This window comes from Poeciliopsis prolifica, unplaced genomic scaffold (assembly GCF_027474105.1).
Source record: "Poeciliopsis prolifica strain line A6 unplaced genomic scaffold, Auburn_PproV2 SCAFFOLD056, whole genome shotgun sequence".
Classification (NCBI taxonomy): Eukaryota; Metazoa; Chordata; class Actinopteri; order Cyprinodontiformes; family Poeciliidae; genus Poeciliopsis; species Poeciliopsis prolifica.
The window spans coordinates 435,236-455,407 of record NW_026562431.1 but is presented as its reverse complement, the minus strand read 5'-3'; the positions used below and the strand labels follow the sequence as shown (position 1 = coordinate 455,407).

Genomic DNA, 20,172 nt, shown 5'->3' with positions numbered 1-20,172 from the left:
ACTGAATTATGACCAGAGCACCTACACAGCATCACTGTTACACTGCCACCCTGTAATCCACAGACAGAATGTACTGCCTTGCAAAAGGATTCATTCCTTCACATTGTTACAACAAATTTCTTTGGATATAATGATGGACCACTTTTCCTTCCTCTACTATATTTTCTCCTACTCCTCTCCAATTCTGCATACTCTGCCGTTTGATTTCTCAAAGTATTGTTCCTTTCCTTTCACAAGCAATTTGCACATGGGCTGTGACCCCTTCCTCAGGTGGAACCCATCAGTGGAGATATTGTTGCCAAAATGTCAAAAATGTTCATGATCTCTTTTTATAGATTTCACTACTGATTCAAACAAAATGCTTCAATGTTTCTGTCCTAAAGAAAACTACTTCAGGAACATTTCTGTCATTAACTTCAGTAATAGAAAATGCTCTTGGGTTACTGCATTACACAACAAGAACACACAACCACCAAGGGAGCCAGCAGGATTCTCCTGGTAAGCTAGTGTCACCATGGAGACACAAGCCAGTGGCCTGTTGTGGTACCTGTGATGGGGGCACAGGCCACTTCAGTCTGAATAGAGATGCCTGCATCAATGGAACAGGCATCTGTGGTCAGTCATTGATTCAAGGAAAGAAAAAAAAAAACAGCAGCAGATGTAACCAGCAGCCAAGAAAGAGTGCAGGGCTTTCAAAAAGGCTGGGCTGAGCTCACCAAAATAAAAGCCCCATTTTGGACTGTTTTTTTTTTTAAGGGCTGCTCAGCTGCCTCAAAGATTGATATTAAAAAGAATGTCATTAGATGTTTTTTTATGATCCTTTTAGATCCATTATAATGGATCTAAAAGGGCAATGAGAAGGTAATTAAAAAGACACACTGAGCTCTTGCTCAGGAGTTCAACAGAACAAAAATATAAACAGAAAAACCAGCAATATAGAAAAATGTTTCCATATTAGGAAAAATAAGATAAGAAAAGTAATGTGAAAACTTGTCCATTCTTTTTTTTATGTGATTTGGAACTAATTGTACATAAAAAGGAAAATATGCATCTATAAGATCACCAGCAGGTGTCAGCATTGAGGTGCCTTCCTTTGAGAGCCTGAACAATAAACCATAGTGAAGCAACAGAAACCTGGTGAAGTCAGTTTCTAGATTCCGTTCATGAGCCTAGAAGCAGTGTGAACGGTCAGTCAGCTCTGACGCCATGTTCACATGACTTCCTCTGAAGGATCGGAGAGCCTTCTGCTCCTACAGCAGCTCAGAGGTGAAAGGGCATTCAGAGCCAAAACAATGACCTAAAAAGATTATTTTTTTTCTGACAAAAGTGAGTTCTTTTGAGCTAAGACAGCTTTTAAAAATAAATAAGTGGTGATTCCCTCTCTTCCCCCCAAAAAAATCATTTTTACCAAAACAACAACTTATTTTAGTGATAATATATACTTTGAGTTCCTTATTTCTTTGTTTTGATCTGAAAAAATTATTTTAATCAACAAAAATTTGGTCAGTCGTTTCCTAACATGGTGTACATGGACACTTTTAGTTCCAAATCACAGCGCGCACCAAATGAAAGCTTCATGTAAAGGCAGAGATTAGAACAGTTTGCTGCTGCTGCACGATGTTCAGAAAACTTACTGAACAAAAAAAAAAAAAAAAAAGAAATGACTTCCCTGTAATCTGGCCCTCCTGGGAAAACATGAAAGTATTCAAGCTAAATTTGGATCTTCAGATTTTATGCTGGAGACTTCACATACAACCCTATGTACCACCCGAACACAGGGATGATGAGTGCCACGTTTCTCACTTTTCAAAACATTTTCTGAACAGAACTAGTTTCTAATTCAGCAGTCCATCTGTGCCCTCAGCCACTCTGCAGGAAGCAGCAGACTGGAGCTCGGGCCCACGCAGCACCCATGTGGAAACGCGGAGCCAGACGGTTCACACAGAGCACTGAGATGTCTGTCCTCATATGTACTTGTGCCCCGGTCACTGCAGAGCCCGTGACTAATCCGTTTTTGGTGATAAAACCCACAGACATGGGTCACTGCTCATCCATAGTGCCTTTCAAAAGTATCTGAGCTTTTCCACATTTTGTCTTGTCACAACCACAAACGTCATGGGTTTTAAGGCATAGCTATGGAAATGGAAGGAAAATATCACATCAGCTGCATTTCTATTGATCACATAATTGTGCAAATTGAAATCATGAAACTAAATCCAGGTGATCAACAACCAGATGTTGAAAGATGATAGTACAAATGGGAACTATCATGATATGGCCATTCAGCTAAGCTAATCAGCCAATAAGCTAATCTATGTGGCAGATACTGTGGCTGGGAGGAATTAATATCAGACATAAGGCAGAAGATCATGGTCTCCATGGTGAAAGAGGTGGTGGAAGCATCATGCTGTGAGCATAAAAATGTTAACCATACCATACCATACCAAATTTATTTATAAAGCACTTTAAAACAACAACAGCTGATACAAAGTGCTGTACATAAAATAGATTAAAAACAAATAAAAACTCTTATAGTTTAAAACAAACAAACATACAATGTAAATCTAGATCTCGCTGGAGTTGAAAGCCAAGTAAAATAGATGGGTTTTAAGATGAGTTTTAAGACGGGTTTTAAGACGAGCTTTTTAAAAAAAAAAAAAAAAAAACGATGCAGAAGAGATTCCTTTTCCTTCCACTTCCTTTCATGAAACCATGTCATGTTCCTTCCACTTCCCCAATATACACTACTTTATCAATCATATTAAATCCTAACAACGTATATTGATTTTTGTTTTAATGTTACAAGATGTGAAAAACTGTAAGGGGTTTAAAATAGCACATATGCATTTATTTGGATAGCTATGAGGTGAAGGTAAGCCCAGTGACTAGAAGTAAGATAGACTAATTTGCAAATGAAGTTGACATGCAGATTCAGTGTTCACTAGTTCTGACGACAAAATATAATCTAAAGACATGCTGTGTGGTCTCGTGCCTGGGGAAGAAGAAGAGCTTTTGGGGATAAATTGAACTCATCAGGTTAGGAGGAATCTCGCTCTCTTTGGCAGCCCCAATTCTGAGTCCACATGCTGAACTAGAAATTTATTAGGACTTCATTTGGCTCTCTTCCCAAACAGGAAGGAATAATACTGCTTACTCAACACTAATAGCTCCAGAGGTTATTTTAGTGGAAACAAAGTCTCAATGCTTTACCTCAGACATACAACTAGTTACCAATGTGGAGAGGTGAAACCTTAAGCCAAGAACTGAAAACACTTCCTGTAAAATAAATAATTTGGGTACCGAAACTTCAGAACATCAGAAGTTTTAAAAGGTAAACACGATGTGCGCAATTGCAAAATACAGTTCATTTTTACATGTTATCCAAAGGAAGTCAGCCATCAACAACCAGATGGTGTAAAAATATGATTGTGTCCCTTGTATTAACCTCCTGTGATTAATCACATGTCTTTGGATCAATTCCTCTAGATTCACTTCCCCTGATTACTGTCAGAACTGTAAAATCACAAAAATCCCATAAACAGAACACATCTGTTAATGGGACTGCAAGAAGTAGGCCATAAGTTCTTAAAAAGCAATACCAGATGTTGCTTTTTAAAATGAGAAACCATATCATTGATATATATCAGTCTGAAAAAAGATTAAAAATGCTATTCTATGTATTGAAATGGACAGATATATCTCAACAGATATCAATAGATCTCAAGTGGAGTTTTATTAGAAGTTGTAATGCTCCACTGCTGAAAGTTAATCTGTTGAGTTTCTCCTTGGCACTCAGACAACAACTCTAATTGTTACACTGCTGGACAGGACAGGGTTAAAAAAAGTCCTGACAGATCTTCTCATGGTTTCCCAAGAAGTGTACACAAACACAGCACAGACACAGTATCAAGCTGGTTTCTAGTGGTTGGACCTTACAGCTACATAAACATCAGAGTACCCAAAAAGCTGGTTCCCGCCTGAGGCTGGTCCGGAGAGCAGCGCCCCGTCTTGCTCTTGAAGGAGGTGAACAGATGCTGACACAGTTCCTCTGGAAGTTTGTGCTCCAGGTAGGTGTCCATGAAGAGCTGGAAGCCCTCATAGTCAATGGGCTGAACAGAGAAGGAGCAGACATTAGCTGAATTCTTGGCAGAATCTCATGGATGAAGCTCACACCACAGATTTCACATGAAGTTGATGAGGTAAAACCTTGATGAGGTAAAAGCATGATTCAAGATTATTACTGTGAAAAAACAAACAAACAAACAAAATAACAAAAAATAAATAACAGACAGCAAAATGCCATTTGAGTTGAGATGCAGAACGACCTCCTGTCCAGGGGCATTTGGACAATAGCACCAAACCCAACGAATGCCCTGCCCTGTGGCAGGGGCTGGTGGGTAAGACAGGATTAGGTCATGTTAGTAGACAGGATGCTCATGCAGACTGCCCACAAAGACAACACACGGCATGCAAAGAGCACTGGGCTTACTTGGTTCAGAACATCTTGCATCTGTTTAGCAGTGGAGAGCAGCAGGAGGGAGGGAGGAGTGGTAGAACAAGAGAAGGGAGTTAGCGACTTGGTGTGTGTGGACAGTTTTAGTGAAGATGCATGTGGTGCTGAGCATGCAGGAAAGGCCATCACACATTACACTAAAAACACAGCGCAGCTTCATGCCACTTCCTTTCTATCTAGAATGGCTCTGGCTGCTTCTGGGTGAAACATTCACTGCAATATGGGAAATAAGAAAGAACAGTCAGCTTTTATGGTTGGAAAAACATAACAAAGCTTATGTTAACATAAGACGTTTGGGATAACACTGGACCATATTTGGTATTAAAGTGGAAGGTTTTTAGATTTCTAAATTGAGTTTTTAGATTTTACATATCTATCTAAATGTAGATACGTGTAACCAAGATTGAGAAATATGAAAAGAGGTAATTTCCAAATTGACATGGACCTCTCAGGTAGATGGATAACCAGTTGATCCTGGCACCACACAACTGTCTATGAGTTTCCATTTGGTGATGGTGTGTGTGGTGGTGATGGTGTGTGTAGTCATGGTGATGTTCTCATTGTCTAGGCTACAAAAAATGTTAGAGCCACATAAATCATGACCAGCAAAGCATGAATTGAAACTACAACTGTTTTCTTGTTGTGATGCTGTACTTTTAATATCTAAGACAAATAGACATTGTTTTCTTAGTTCGAGAGCTAAATATCAAGAATTTGAGAGAGTTTTGGTAAATATAGAAATATATTAATATATGTGCTGCAACGATAGAAGGAAGCAAGGCATATATTAATCTAAAGTGTTGAGAAACATTTAGGGAATGTTCTGACAACAAAACTAAAGATAAACTTAAGTTTGTTTTCTTTACACAAAAATGTCTGTACAGTGGTGCAATATGGAAGGCCATCTTGACTGTTAAAAGATAAACTATAGTGTGCAGTGAATACTGTGGATAAATCATGTCACTAGTTTTGCTGTTTGGTATTTCATATTTTTAAAACAAATAGCTGAATAATTATCAATGATGAGTAATTATTGATATCAAAACACTCATATCGTGACTAGTTTTACAGACATATCGTACAGCCTAAGTTAGAAGTGTGGCTAAATCCTGTCATGAACAGAAAAATGGTCCCAAACACACCAGTCCAGATCTCAGTTTGACCCCAGAACTCCAGTGGGAGTTAAATGAACTTGCAAAAAGTTGGAAATGCCCCTTAAATATGGTTCCACAATCAGCCATGGGGTGTACTTAATTTTCCCCCTCACACTGTTTCCCTGTTGTTCATCAGGGGAACTGTGTGTGGATTCCACTTGTATATAGTGGAATCTGTTGTGGGTTTTCTATATTTCAGGTTAAATTAAAATGATTTCAGAACTTGGTGATGAATAGATCATTTGCATTGATTCTTTCCCATGATTTCAGTGAAACATGACATGCTGACTGAGTAACCCTCACGTTTACTTCTTGCTTTAATTTTACATGTGTCTACTTAAATCTCTATTTCATAACAAGTTACGATGAGCTGTAAGTGACACCCGTCACAGAAGGACACACAGTAGTGATGATGCTCCTCCCTCTGACCTGACCCCATGAGCTGCAGAGCTCTGCCAGCCGTTATTCATATCTCTGCTTTCTCCTTATTTGGTCAAGCAAACCAGGAGGCAGTAATGTGCTGTCCATCATGAAGAAGCACTGTGGGTTCAGAGAAATAACTCCAACATGCCACCGCAAACACACACACCCCAACACACATGCACACACGCACATATTCACAACTACCTTAGATGTCTTAGAATCTAAGTGTACCCAGATGTAATTGTGAAAATGTAGTCCCTCTGGAAAATGTGTTTATGTCTGGGTCTAACCTTATCCGTGTGAGTGGACTTTTACCCATGACTGCCAGTATGTAAATATTTCCCAGGGGGTCGCTACGACACATTTACATGCTTCATTTAATCTGTTTCATTTTGGCACAGATGCACAGACCTTTTTAGTGTGAAAAAGTCAACGGGAGCAGTTCGAAGGCCTCTGCCATGTTTATGCATTGTTGAATGATTATTTCATTTCTAATGGTTTGAATGTTAATGCAGATCAACTGTGCCGTAAGAGAAAAAGTAATCATGCCCTAAACTTACCGTGGGTCATCAAGCATTTGCACCAATTAGAAATGAGTATTTTACTGTACCAGTTGAAATTCTGAGCAGAAAAAAAATGCTTGATGGAAACATACCAATTTTAAAAAAAGTCACATTTTTCAATGAAAGGTTTATATTGAAATTTTTTATTGGCTCTACGGACCAGAGCTCTGACAGCATCACAGTCGTGTGCCATCCCTAACTCGTCTGTAAAATCACAAACTACAATTTCCCCAAAACACCACATACATAGCTGCTCCCAAGTAGGAGGGGCTTGTTGCTATAACACCTGAATAAGACGCCGATGTCTCCACTGATTAGCTGACTGCGAATGAGCACGAGCACCACAGCTGAATTATGAATATATGCCATGTAACTGTTTATATCTGTTGCTGCTGTAATTTTGAATGACTTATCATGTGAACATGCTTATATCAAGTGTGATTTTAACATCATGTCTTATTGTCTTATTTAAACATCGGAATTGTAAAATTGTGTTTCTTTAACATTAACAAACTATAGACAAAGATTTTCACACACTTGTAATGGAAACGCAGCAAGTGTGGAGAAATTTTGGTTCAACACTTTTTGCTAAATTATCTCAGTTCTGCTGCATGAAAAGGTTTGTTTGAGGTTATGCCAAATCATGGCAATTGGCCTTAAAATTTTATTTCAAGTAGGTTTCTTTCCGTCTTTCTTTTTTTCTTTCTTAATATTGATTTTAATATTCTGGCAGAAAGGTGCATGCTACATTGCAGGTACCAACCTGGTCCAGCTATGTGTCATGTCTACCTCCCCATGAAAGTTTCCTCTTAATTGAACTATTGTCCACTGCGTTTGTATATGGGACACATTTGTAACCACATGTTCCTCGTTTATCAACAAGTTTGACTCATTTTTTCATCATCCAATAAATGTATATTGTGGAGTATAAAGTCTTTCTCCCCACTTTCACTAACTTATTACTCCAAAGGGGTGACTTTGGTAAGGTTGGCTGTGACTTGATGCACACTCCAACTATCTCTGATGAAAAGTAATTGTGGGTTTTGTGGATTTTTTCTCCTGTTTGGGATACAAAACCCTTTCTTAGGAGAGGTTCTGTGAGTACTTGCTCATTTTCAACCCAGTTTGTATTTTCACTTTTCTTAGAATTTAATTTAGATAATTCATTTTAGCGAAGATGCTTTTCAACATTTGGAAAAGCAAGCTTGCTCTGTTGTGGCATATAACGTTCTGATGTTTTTATTTTTCACAGGAAGTGATCCAGTACTTTGTTGAGTTTCTTTGACATTGAAGTGGGCGATATTTAAAAAATAGTTCACTTGTTGGATGAAAATAATTTTTAAAACATTAGTCCTTTCAACTACTGATCTTTTCAACTAATAATATTTTCATCAGGATAATGTAAAATTTTCCTTCTATTTTTTTGAGTATTCAGAGGTGGATGTGCTGGTGTGCTTTGGATCATTTTCCTGCTTCCACACCTGTACTCGAGCTTAAAATGGTGAACTGATGGTGGATCCCTGCAGAATCATCTGGTAAATGGCAAAATTTGTCATCCTTGCTGTTTCAGGTCTCCCAGGCCCTGAAACAGCAAGGCAGCCCTCTCTCTACTACCGCAAATTTATACTGTTCTTTTTTTCTTTTGTTTCTTCTGTTCTTTTTTAAAATGATGTGCTAGTTTGCCTTCCAAAACACTCTTGTTTTGTCTCTCCAGACAGAATATTGTCCCAGAGTACTTCAGTATGATTGATCATCAGTGGTTTTGCCCTGGAACTCTCTCATGGAAGCCATTTTGCCTAGTTTCTCTGTCTTACTGTTAAATATTGAACCCTGACTTTAACTTAGACAAGTTCATCCTTTAGGTGCTGATCTGACTTGCTGGATGATGCGCTCTCTGAGAAGTTTTTGTATTCCAGTTACTCCCAGTTAGTGAGGTTTGCTGGACTTCCACAGCCTTAGAAAAGGCTTAATAAACCGTTTAAAGCTGACTAGTGCCAATTCTAAGGCTTGTGTAGCTGAAGAAAATGTATAGATAAATCAATGTTAATTCATAAATAAATAAAACTAACATTAGTATATAACATATGCTTGATCTGAGACATGGAAGTGGGACAAAAAAGTAAAAACAGATGTTAGAAGGGACATTTTTACACCCCAGTCCTCCAAGGCCGGTTTCCTGAAACTTTTGGATGCTTTCCTGCTCCAAAACACTCAAATCAAAAACTTTCAGGAGTCCGGTCCTCGAGGCCTGGAGCTGCAGACCGGAAGTTCGTCCAGTATTTGTCAAGTCAAGCAGCTTTTACCTGTGAGACTAATGCATTGGAGTGGGTCAGAGGTCAACAGATCAAAGGAAATATAATTTGAGGATTGCTTTGGCTTGAGTCACCAGTAGGTCACCATATTTCCAGGCGTATGCACATACTGCACAGGATAAGACTTGCGTCTTATAAATTGAAAGACTAAAATAATAAGACAATAATGAGACAATATTTTTTCCTCAGTATGATTTCCAGATGGAGTCCAGCTCAGCACTGATCTGCTGACATCAACAGTTGCTTCTGTTGTCTTCAATCGAAAATAGGATGATGACTGAGTATTTTAACAAAGTGCATCTTCTACAGTAAAATGGCTTTTTTTATGTGTTAGAATGAAAAAATGAACTAACAAGTTGTTCACCTTTGCTGGATTGTATTTGGAAAGAACTCCTCCTGCATGGAACTCCTCCAGAACATCCTTCAGCTTCTTTGTAGAGTCTGAGGATGAAAACAGAGAGAAACTATTATTTTTCTCTTCACGGCAGAGGAGTGCTTATCATCTCAATCAGAGAGGTTTCTGAATAAAAGTGAGTAAAGATGCATCCTCTTTAATGAGTCCCCTGATAAACAGGAACATCAGATGAGGCAAACTGCTGAGTCACCCCCTGGTTAGCCAGAGGGGACATTGTGTCCCTCACTTTTATATGCTAATCCTACAGTCACACACACAAACACACACAGCGTCTGTCCAGAACATTTACCATAATGATCTCCTCCTATGATCATGTGTCAATTACAGAGTACAAACAGATCATTATCCACATCAACCATTAGAACCAACCAGAACTAGCTCAGTATCTTAACTAGTTGACTGTCATTTTACACGCTGAAAGCCATTTCTGCCACTACCAGGGTGACTGAAATCTAAAACATGGAACATCAGAAGAGCCATGCTCTCCTCTCCTCATTCAGCTGCTTAGCATTTTCAAAAATCTGAGATAGAAAGATATGTTACCAGATCAGGATATTTGGACTCTGCTGTCTCTGTGGTCTAATTCATTCCTTCCTTCATTCGAACAACATTTTCTAGTTTTTATACATGCAATGGTCTTGATGCTTCATTTTCAGGCTTTGCTAAAGCATTCAGGCAGACGTACTTGTGAAATGATATGGGTTTTTTTGTTGCTGTTTTCTTTTTCAGTAAAACAGCCAGGGAGATTTGAAGCTGGAATTAATAATAATAATGTAGACAAAAACCCATTCGCAAATCTGTGACAGTATAATATGCACATTTATTCCATTCCATTTATTCTGGCTGCAATAAGTACATTTCAAAGAAAGTTTATTTTTTTCTTTTACATAATTACTAAAATGTTGATATATTACTACAGTATGATATGAGACAGATAATCTGTGACAAAAATAAGCCTTTTACAGATTCTCCCGGGGCTACCACTGAATTCTGCAGTCAAAAACAGCCGATCAAAGCCAGGAGGGTCTGAATGTTGTCAATAATGGTACACGGAGAAACCATTTACCGTACCATGAAGCTGTTAATCTGCCATCCTCAGTGGGTCTGCTAACTAGTCTTAGCAAGGGAGAGTGAGTGAGTTGTGCATACACAAGCTGATAGACAGGACTAAGATCCTCCTCCTGGCTATGACTGGTTGTTTTTAACTTATCGGTGTATTTCTGCAGTTACCACTGGGAGAAGGCAGAAGAGCTCAATTTTTCCCCAAATTATCTCTGTCATCACAAGGAGACAGTTTTAACAAATATGTAAAAACAGAAGTTACTTTCTGCAGCTTATAAAATAAAATACAACAAAACTGATTTCCATCAGAAACTAGAAAATAAACAATGGCCGGAAGAAAGCCATTGTTAACAAAAAGTCATAAGACATCAGAGGTGGTAGAAGCTGTTCTGTTCAGATATCATCAGATTTTTTTGTGACAGCCCTTTTACACTTTTCAGATTTTTAATTACAAATGTAAGCATCATTTTTTTCATCACATTTTGTTTCAGCAATTACAGCACTGTTGTGCTGAAATTTTTGCTGGTCTGTCACATAAAAATTCTAATAAAACACCCTGACAATTCTGGTTGTAACTGGACAAGATGTGGAAAGTTCAACCTGTATGAATACTTGTCCAATGCATCTGATCTAATCCAACATTTGTGTTCTGTAGAGTCTGTAAAACTATCATTTGTGCACAACAATGTATTTCTTGAGTAGGACGCTTGCGTGACTCCGTCTATCATCCAACAGCAGCATGTGGACTGATGCTGCTTTGACTAACAAATGTTGCAGACAGCATAGACAGAGAAAGCCACAAACTCATCCAGCAGGCTGATGAGCGGTGTCCTGAAGCACGCTCCAATTCAAAATACCTGGATGTAATCAAAACCTGAAAGGGCTTAATTCATATGTCAACATAGGTGCAGACATCACATCCAATCAGACAATCTAGGATTAGTGAAGGAAAGAAATAATGTTTTTTTTTTCTCTTTTTTTTTTTATCTACAGTGCGCTAACTTTCAGGGCTGAGCATCAATTCAAACTAATTATTAAGTGCATAAACAAAAGTGGACATGTCATGACACGTGATACAACAAAGAAGTAGTACTAATAATAATAATAAACTGATGGGTTTAAACTGATGGGTTTCTCACTCTTGCAGATCAGCTGCTATAACAAGTGAACTGTAAAAACAAACTATTCAATCATAAATCTGTTCTGCATCATAATCTCTTCACGTTTCACTTATGTGGGGAAACGAACATTAGAACAGATGATAAGATTACATACATTAAATTTTAAAAATGATCAATGTCAGTGTAATAAAGGAAGAAAAATCCCTTTAAAGCTGCAGTATGTAACTTTTATAAAAAATATATGTCTCAATCTATAAGTTAAAACTGTCACCGTGTTGTGACAATATGAGACAGGTAATCTGTGAAAAGATATCTATTTCCTCTCTGACTGAAGAAACACACCACTCCTGACCAAAGACAACCAACCACAGTGAGGTTATAAAAGAATCTGGTTAGCATTGGGAGCGCTAACCAGAAACAGCTAAGGTAACTGCGGCAACTGTGCAGCCCGACACTTTTAACAAATATGTATCTTTCTTATAAAAGTGACATACTGCAGCTTTAAGCTGAAAAATATGTGCCATTATGAATCAAATGCAGACTGAGACTTACACTCGCTGTACTTCTGCAGCTGGTTGAACTCTGCCGGGCTCAGACACACCCAGCTCATTTCTCCCATGCTTCCTGAAAGCAGTTCTTTAAGGGTCTCTACACCAAGTGCCACCAGTCCCTCTGTGTGTGTTGGATTGGTGGCGGAGGAGTGATGGTTATCCTCGTATCGCGTTGGGTAAAAAGACAAATGAGAAGTTCTCTGATATCATCCGTGCCGTTTTACAGTTCACAATAGGTCATATAAACAGATGGGGGTTGAAGCTGAAGGTCAATCCTTTTAGGTTGGCATCGATTACCAAAATGTAAAAAACACCAAAAAAGTAGAAAAAAAATATGTTGGCTTCTGGTTCCTTGTGGCACAACAGGAACAATAAAGTCTGGTCAGGTGCAAGTCCACAGATTCATCGGTGTGTAATTACTCCTCATCAGTCAGAGGATAAACGTTTCCCAGCAGGGCTGACCTGGAGCAGGGGCCACAAAAGAATGAAGAAAACACTCCTTAGTAAAGACTACTCATATTTTAGAAAAGGTAACAGGAAAAAGACAAAAACAGAAGAAGACTGTAAAAAGTTGATCCCAGTTCAGACAGATATGGACTATGAAGTGAGGAAAACAGACTGAAGACAGGATCTAAAAACAGAAGAACAGCAAAAGACCAAACAATGAAGCATAGTATCTAACTTATTTCCACATATCTCATATTTCCAGATGGACACTGATAACAGCGTTAACAAGCGTACATTGTTGTATGCACATGACATATGGTAGACAAAGATGTAAAAGTCTACCTACTCAGCACACTGTAACCGCAGACAGTCTCGGTTTTTCTGCTTGCTTTAGTTGGTGGTTTTGTATTTGCATAAATAGTGAGATTTTCATCTTTGTGGTATGTTTGAATCTTTTTATTACAGCTCTGTCCTATTTTAGTCACTTCTTATCTAATTTTCATTGTTATACATCTTCCTGTGGTTGTTTTGTTGTTTTGCATCCCACTTTGCATCTCTTTGATGCTGTCAGGCTGCCTGTCATTTGTTCATTGAGAGCTATTTGGCGTCTCCTTACAGGTGCGTCACACATCCTAGATATGAATTATAATAATTGGGGTTGTGACTCCTAGAGCACTGGACATGTAGCAATGTGTCAAAATAAAAAAAGTGCTTTTTGCATGAATGCTTCACTTGCTCTCACTTTCTTGTTTCTGTCATGTTTGTTATGATATTGAAAAATGTGTTTTATTTGGCTTTAAATATGAAGAAGTGAAAAGCATTTTTTGACACACCGGGCATGTTCACACGTATGTTCACAACACAAACACAAAATCTTACCAAGTATTTTCGTCTAGTTTCCAAAGCAAATATGTTAGTACACTTGAACAAGACAAAGCTGACACGGTAACTGCGGCCACAATCAGACCCAAGCAGGTTGACGAGCCCAAAGCGACCCGGAGGTGCAGAGGAAGAACACAGACGTCGTACATCAGCACTCTGTTTACAGAAGCAAGAATCATGGCCACCGTTTATGGATCACAAAGTAAGAATAAAAATCAAAGACGACATAACTAACAGTAACAGTTGTTTATAGAACATTGACTGCAGCTTCTGTAGATACGTCTGTCTGAGCAGAACCAGGAGCGGTGGGACTGGGTCGGATAGGATACCATGTCAGATTTAAGATCATATTTAAAACGACCTTAAATTTGATTTTTTGAGTGGGGTGAAAAGCTTGCACATTCAGACTGACAAGAAAAAGTCGGATATTTGTTGCATGTTGGCAAAAGAAAAAAATCTGACTGAGGTTGCCTTTGTCTCCTATGTGGACATAAAAAAAAAAATTAGCATTGATTTTGTTAGGTTCTCTGTGTCTCTGTTATGTTTATTTTTAATTTTAAGTTTCCTTTTTTTCATTTTTTATTAACTGATTAAGTAATAAGAAAACAGCTGCTCCAATTTTTCAGCAGTGCAGCTTTCAAAAATATAGAGCAGAAATAAGGATAATTACAACCAAAATACAGTCAAATTATTGTCAAAACAGAGAAAAAAGAGGAATTTAAATGTGAGAGACAAAACTATTGGAGACAAATAACCAGGGCTGCTTCTAAGAACATGTAAAAGTGGGAGAAAAATCAAGGCATTATTGTGCAATCTTACTGGTTGCACACACATTAGCCTCACAGGAGTCATTTACTGGGAAGTTAATAGAAGAGATTTGTCACTAGTGTCAATTCCTCCTCGGTTTATACCGAGGAGGCAAGTCAAAAATATCTGCAAATTAATAGAAGGAGCTGACGTCCAAAGCCATCAGCCTCCTGTGAGAGCAGCAGGTTCCCAGAGAGAAGATGGCTGATGGGATGGAGCTCGGCGCCCTGACCCATCTGGGCCCGGTGTTTTCTCTCTTAATTGGAAATAGGAGGAGTTTCGACCGCTGCCAAAGTATGAGTAGTTCCAAGTGGGAGGAGATAAAAGAATGGGTGACTAAGCTGCATGCACCAGGGGAAAAACAGCACGTTATTTTTAGAAACAAGTCTCAGCTGAGACAAATGTGGTCGGAAAAATTTTATTTCTAACTGATCCGAGCGCAGATTGTTACCAAAAACAAAAACAACAACAAACAAACAAAAAAATTACATTTAGAATTGCAGAAAGGAAAATAATTGTGTAAATTTAATGAAGGGTTATTTCTCTGTTTTCATGGGTTTTTTCCAGCTACATTGAAAACTATTTTTATCTCGTAAAGGGCAGTATTATGTATTTTATAGTGTTATTTTATTGCACAATCTAGTAATAACTTTACCTTCAGTTGTTAATTAAAATATTGTAAATATCAAACACAACTTAAAAAAAATTGACGCTTAGAAATTTAAAGCTTTAAAAGCTTGTGCTCTGTCTGAAACTCTGCCTTATGGAAGTGAACATGGCTCCTCTATAAACCCTTTAACAATGTTTTTAACAGCATTGCACTGAGAAGCAGCTCCTATAAAGACCTCACTAGTTGTTCCATCAGGTGTTTACTAATTGCTGCTGTCTGGCCTGAAGAAGCTGAGTTGCGGGGGCAGAAGCTCAGAAGATAGGAAACTGCAGCTTTGAGGAGGAGCTAGATCCACTCAGGTGCTTAGCACAACTGAGTGATTGGAGGATTTCTCAAACATACATCACAAAAACAAAGAAACACTCCTGGTATGTTTTTGTAGAGGGAATAATATGATGCAACACTCATGAAATTTTACATAATGCTGCCCCTTTAAACGAAGTAATGAAAAAAAAGACTGAATGGGACTGAAGGTCACAAGATCAAGTAACAGAATTAGGACTTAGACTGTGAAACATTTCATTAAACTCAGTAACTCCTGTTCCTTCTGGCAATGAGCTCTGGTTTAAAGGTAAGCACTATAAACTTGACACAATGTGTCTTTGTTCTAATTGAGTTTCTTATATTGAAGAAAGAACTCACAAAAACAGCACTGAACTAAATGAACAGCTATAGTTTGAAACTCTTTAGATCAGAAGTGAAAAACTGAAACTAGTCAAATGTGAGCTGTGTTCTTCCTCCCCAACAGAGCTTGTTTTGGAAATTTAAACTGAATTATTCTATGTCACAACTTATATTTCATAATAAACTGTCATGGTGAGTGTTGGTATAAGATCCATATGTAGCAGGCTAGGATGTAGAGTACATGTTGCTGTTGAAGATTTAATGAAGAATGAAAAAACAAAACATTACAACTAACAACCATGGAGAACACAAGGAGCCAGAGCAGAACAAAAACAAGAGGAACCAGGAATAAACGGGACGTACTGGGACTAGACCAGATTAAACTTGATTAGATGGGAGGAACCAACAAGAAGGAGCTGTGAATGAGTTGTGTGTATATCCGGGAGGTTGTATACTGAAGAAGGAAACAGATGGCTGATTTAAAATGGGTTGCAAGTGTGAGGGGAAAGAGCAGAAAGTTCACTCAGCAGAGAGAGAAAGTGGCACAGGGGGCAAGGGAGAGTACACAGAGGACTAGGAAATATATCTAACATGAAAGAATAACTATTCCTAAGAAACATAATTAAAATAGAGTAACAAAGAATAACTAGGCACAACCATATTAAATTAGCATCACTAAGGAAGGACTGATTAAACTACAACAGAAATGAGATTGATACAATACAAAAGAACCTAAGGCATAAAAAACGATCAAGAATGAAACAATGAAAACACCAAAACAACCAAAGATCCTAACATAAACTACAACACTGCAGCACATTAACACTAATTAACAAAATATCAGTGTTGCACAGGGGCCATACTTTTTGAGAACAAAAAGCTGGCTGAGATTTACCTACCTCGTGACACGAAGATATAAAAAATTTAACAGAAACTCTATTGACTTATTTATTTGGGAATATATCTCAGTTATAGCAGAAATATTAAAGTGACAGAAAAGCTAATCCAGTTTTCTCCTCAGTGAGATTCTGACACTGGGAGGTTTCTGGTTCCTCAGTCAGCAGCTGGTTGCAGACCTGAGGCCAGCAGGTGTCAGTCAGTTCTGGAAGATCTGAACTTTGGTTTGACGACAGAAATATGACAAATTACAGAGATATCGGAGGAACCACAGAGCTCTGTTCAGTTAAAGCCACGTCTTCTTAAGTTGAGATATTTTTCCTCCAACAGGTTCCAGAGGAATCACCTCAAACCAGGTGCTGGACTGGAATTTATTTCAATGTCCTTTGTGAATGTCAGCTCTTCATTTTGTAGGTTGGAACAGCTTTTCATTTTGAAATAAGACTCATCAACATCAATATTTCCACTAAATAAGAGACGAAAATCAATAGCACATTTAATAGAGCAAAAGTGCCTCTGTGTCTCTGAGCTCAGAGCAATATGCCAGAGAGCATCACAACTATTATTTTTAAATATTAGACAATTAATCTAAGCTCACATAATTATGGCGTTAGGAGTCATTTGTTTGTCAGATACTTCCTGAAATATTGTCTGAATGACGTATACTTGCAAACGAGCGAGGTATTAGTCTAATTTTTGTCCTTTATTGAACGTTCAGAAATGACAGTGGCTGCAGTGCGTCGTAACAAAAGGTCAACACAGGTAAGACAAGCCGAACAGGTGACAACTCAAAACCACTCCTACCTTTTCACTCTCTTCTCGAAAGCGTTTACGCACACCCGTTGCCGTGGCAACCGCCTGAGCCCCGCAAGACAGCAGAGATTACGTTAAAATGTAAAACATTCAAACATTTAGTCCGTTACCACATTAAGTTTTTAGGTTTGATATTTATTTTGCGATTATAATCCCTCCCCTGAACACAGTGGTGGTTGATTGGCTAATTTATAGTCCTGTTCACGCGAGTGACGTCAGAGAGACGGTGTTTGAGTCGCCTTTTCATTTTACTTCATCTTATTTATTTATTTTTATTTTTTTATTTACTTATTTGCTTGATTGTTTAAAGAACCGAAACTCAAAAACATTGCGCAACACCCTGTTGAAACAATAACAGCTGAGATTATTATTTCTCTTGGGTCATTAATTCAAACACCTTTCTCAATCAGTTCTTATTTTAATTCTTTAATAAAATTACAGACGTTTTGGGTCTTAGTGAAAGTTTTTGGTCTCAGCCTCCTGATGGTCGATCAGTTTGACTCCTATTGATCCAGCCAAAACCTGCCGGTGATCGACATGTCTGGAGGCTGGAGAGCCTGCTGTTGCATTTAGCAATAGTTTAATTTATTTTTAACGTCTCAATGTCTGAACCAACAGGGTTCATCATTTAAATGTTTTAACATAATACATCTAAATATTTCTAAGCCTCTTTTGTCCAGCCTACCTTGTAGGGCCCATTGTGTTCTCATTAGGCCCTTAATTAATCCCAGGACTGAAAGGTTGGGCGTTAGTTGCTTGGTAATTAGATCTAAGTGTGCAATTAGACTGCGCAGGCATAATTCGTTCTTCATGTTTGCCGTTCCCCTGTTTGATTTTAGTGGTAGCTCGTTTTGTTGACACGCAGATGAGATTTATTTTTTTTTAATCATTCTTTGGGTTGAATCATTATGGACTGATTGTATGAGTACTACTCTACTCAATACTTTCAAACTTTACTTTACAAACTTTACAAATATTCTGCTTGTCGGTTGTGCTCAGAACTGTTTTATCATACCTGCATGTGAATTGAGCACATTTAGCGTCTGAAGATTTGTCAGGTTACACCTTACAAATCCTCATGTCTGAGGATTTGTAAGGATTTTATGAGTGCACAGTGACCTGCCTTTTTAAAGAGGTGTGCTGTAGCTGACTTCATTTTGAAGTCAGCTTCTGTCATGATAAACAATTTCAAGTTATTTTATTAAACTATAAAACACGAGGAGCTTAGTGCCAGAAGACTTTGACGTGATAAAAATGAGTAGTGAAGTCAGTGAAGTCAATGACATGCTGTCAGGCAAGGCAGCAAATAACCATGGCTGTTAGCAAAATGTCTTATTTAACATTATGCTGATACAGATTTCATTTTCAGATGAATCACGACAATAATAAATCGCTTCATAATGTCCGGTGTGAAAGTGTCAGTGTTAAGCTGAGCTTCACTCGACATTGCTCTCTTCTGGTCAGCCAGCTTATGCAAATAAAATATTGTTCTTCTGCTAGCATCACGAAGCAGACGTGATTGTGTTTAAATTGTGTGTAAATTAGTAATGGGAGACCAGCAACTGACCTTTTGGACCTTCAAACAACAAAGCGCAAGAAAGTCTGTTCCTTTTCCTAGATATGGATGTGTTTCTTTGAACAAGCTTTTTAAAAAGCACCAAGACAAAACTTCAACCATGGTTGTTATTATTTGTCATTCCTGCAAAAAACACTTTGGGCAGCCTTTCCACAGATTAGGAAGTTACACCAGTCGCAGGGTTCTGGCACCTGAAACTTGAAGGAATCAGTTAATTGAAACTTGATTGAATTGGTTGCTCATGGACTTCAGTTAAAAGTCAGATTGATCCATCAACACAGAGTCAGCCCAGTATTCAATATTTTTCCTTCTGGGTTTGCATCCAATTGCTCTGTGGGATCCATGTGGAAAACAGTTTAAATCTGATTATTACGTTATTCAAAAGAGGAAGGTCATGAGCATGACTGAAGCAGTGTCAGGCTAAAGTTTCACCCCAAACTCTTGAGTCTTGTGTTGTCTCAGAACAAGAAAGATGAGGAAAAAAACAAACATAAATATGACTCGACTGTTGCGGTTTCTACCACAGGAAGCAAGAACTTTCCTCTCTGTCGGCCCAGTCTACACACAACACAAACTGAGTTTTAACAGTATCAGGTTTTTTCATCAAACACTGAACGGATGTAGGGTTTAACTGGAGCAGGAAACTTCAAACTGATCCACATTGCTGTCTAAAACCCCTTAAGTCCAAAAGGTGTCACTGGAAACTCCTTTGGACTCCCGTTCTCAAGGCAACAACTCACTCTGTCAGACAACAGAGGAATACATACGCTGTTCTCAATTATATTTAAAAGTCTTTTGATGAAATATGGTCATTTTCAGGTCTAAAAGCTGGTGAGTGAACACACCCAAGTTCCTTGAAGTGAAGTGAGGACAGTACAGGTCAGCTATTTTCAGACACAACTCAACTGATTTCCCATGACATGTTGCTTTAACTTGGCAAACCAAATCACTTAACAGTCCTGACATGAAACTGTGAACCCATTCAGATTGAAAGAGGAGGTGATGCAGTGGGGTGTAAAACTGCTTTGATAACATAGCATGTGGAGTCATGAGAAGCAGCCATGCTGCAATTGTTCTGCATTATCTATGAGATATCACTATCCCTGCTGATTCAAACAACTGTGCTGAACTTCACTGGGATAAAATGTAAAAAAAAAATTTTCATATGTAACAAGAAAAAGATCAACACTGTAATATTTTCTCATACACAAGTTCAGTTCATCTGAAAATCCAGTTAGAAATTATGACCTGTGTCTGGACTGGTTCATGTCCTGCCAGCGGTTGATCACGTTCTGCCTGCAGAAGCTTTTTTTTTTGTTCGTTCCAGTGTTTATTCTAGAGA

The 20,172-nt window shown here is 38.3% G+C and overlaps 1 protein-coding gene across 4 annotated transcripts in view; it reads right to left on the bottom strand.

Moving 5' to 3' along the window:
- Nucleotides 1-20,172, bottom strand: part of LOC129379223 (diacylglycerol kinase beta) — a 108,877-nt gene that overhangs the window by 62,930 nt on the left and 25,775 nt on the right. For 2 of the 4 annotated variants that reach the window (XM_055059894.1, XM_055059895.1), the window contains exons 2-5: nt 12,116-12,576; nt 9,330-9,406; nt 4,490-4,510; nt 3,959-4,109 (exon numbers count right to left, since the gene is read on the bottom strand). In XM_055059894.1, the coding sequence (XP_054915869.1) occupies nt 3,959-4,109; nt 4,490-4,510; nt 9,330-9,406; nt 12,116-12,182 (316 nt within the window). In that variant the 5' untranslated portion in view covers nt 12,183-12,576. Of the gene's footprint in view, nt 1-3,958; nt 4,110-4,489; nt 4,511-9,329; nt 9,407-12,115; nt 12,577-17,245; nt 17,301-20,172 lie in introns of those variants that run through there. The other 2 variants (XM_055059893.1, XM_055059896.1) reach the window with 2 other exon arrangements.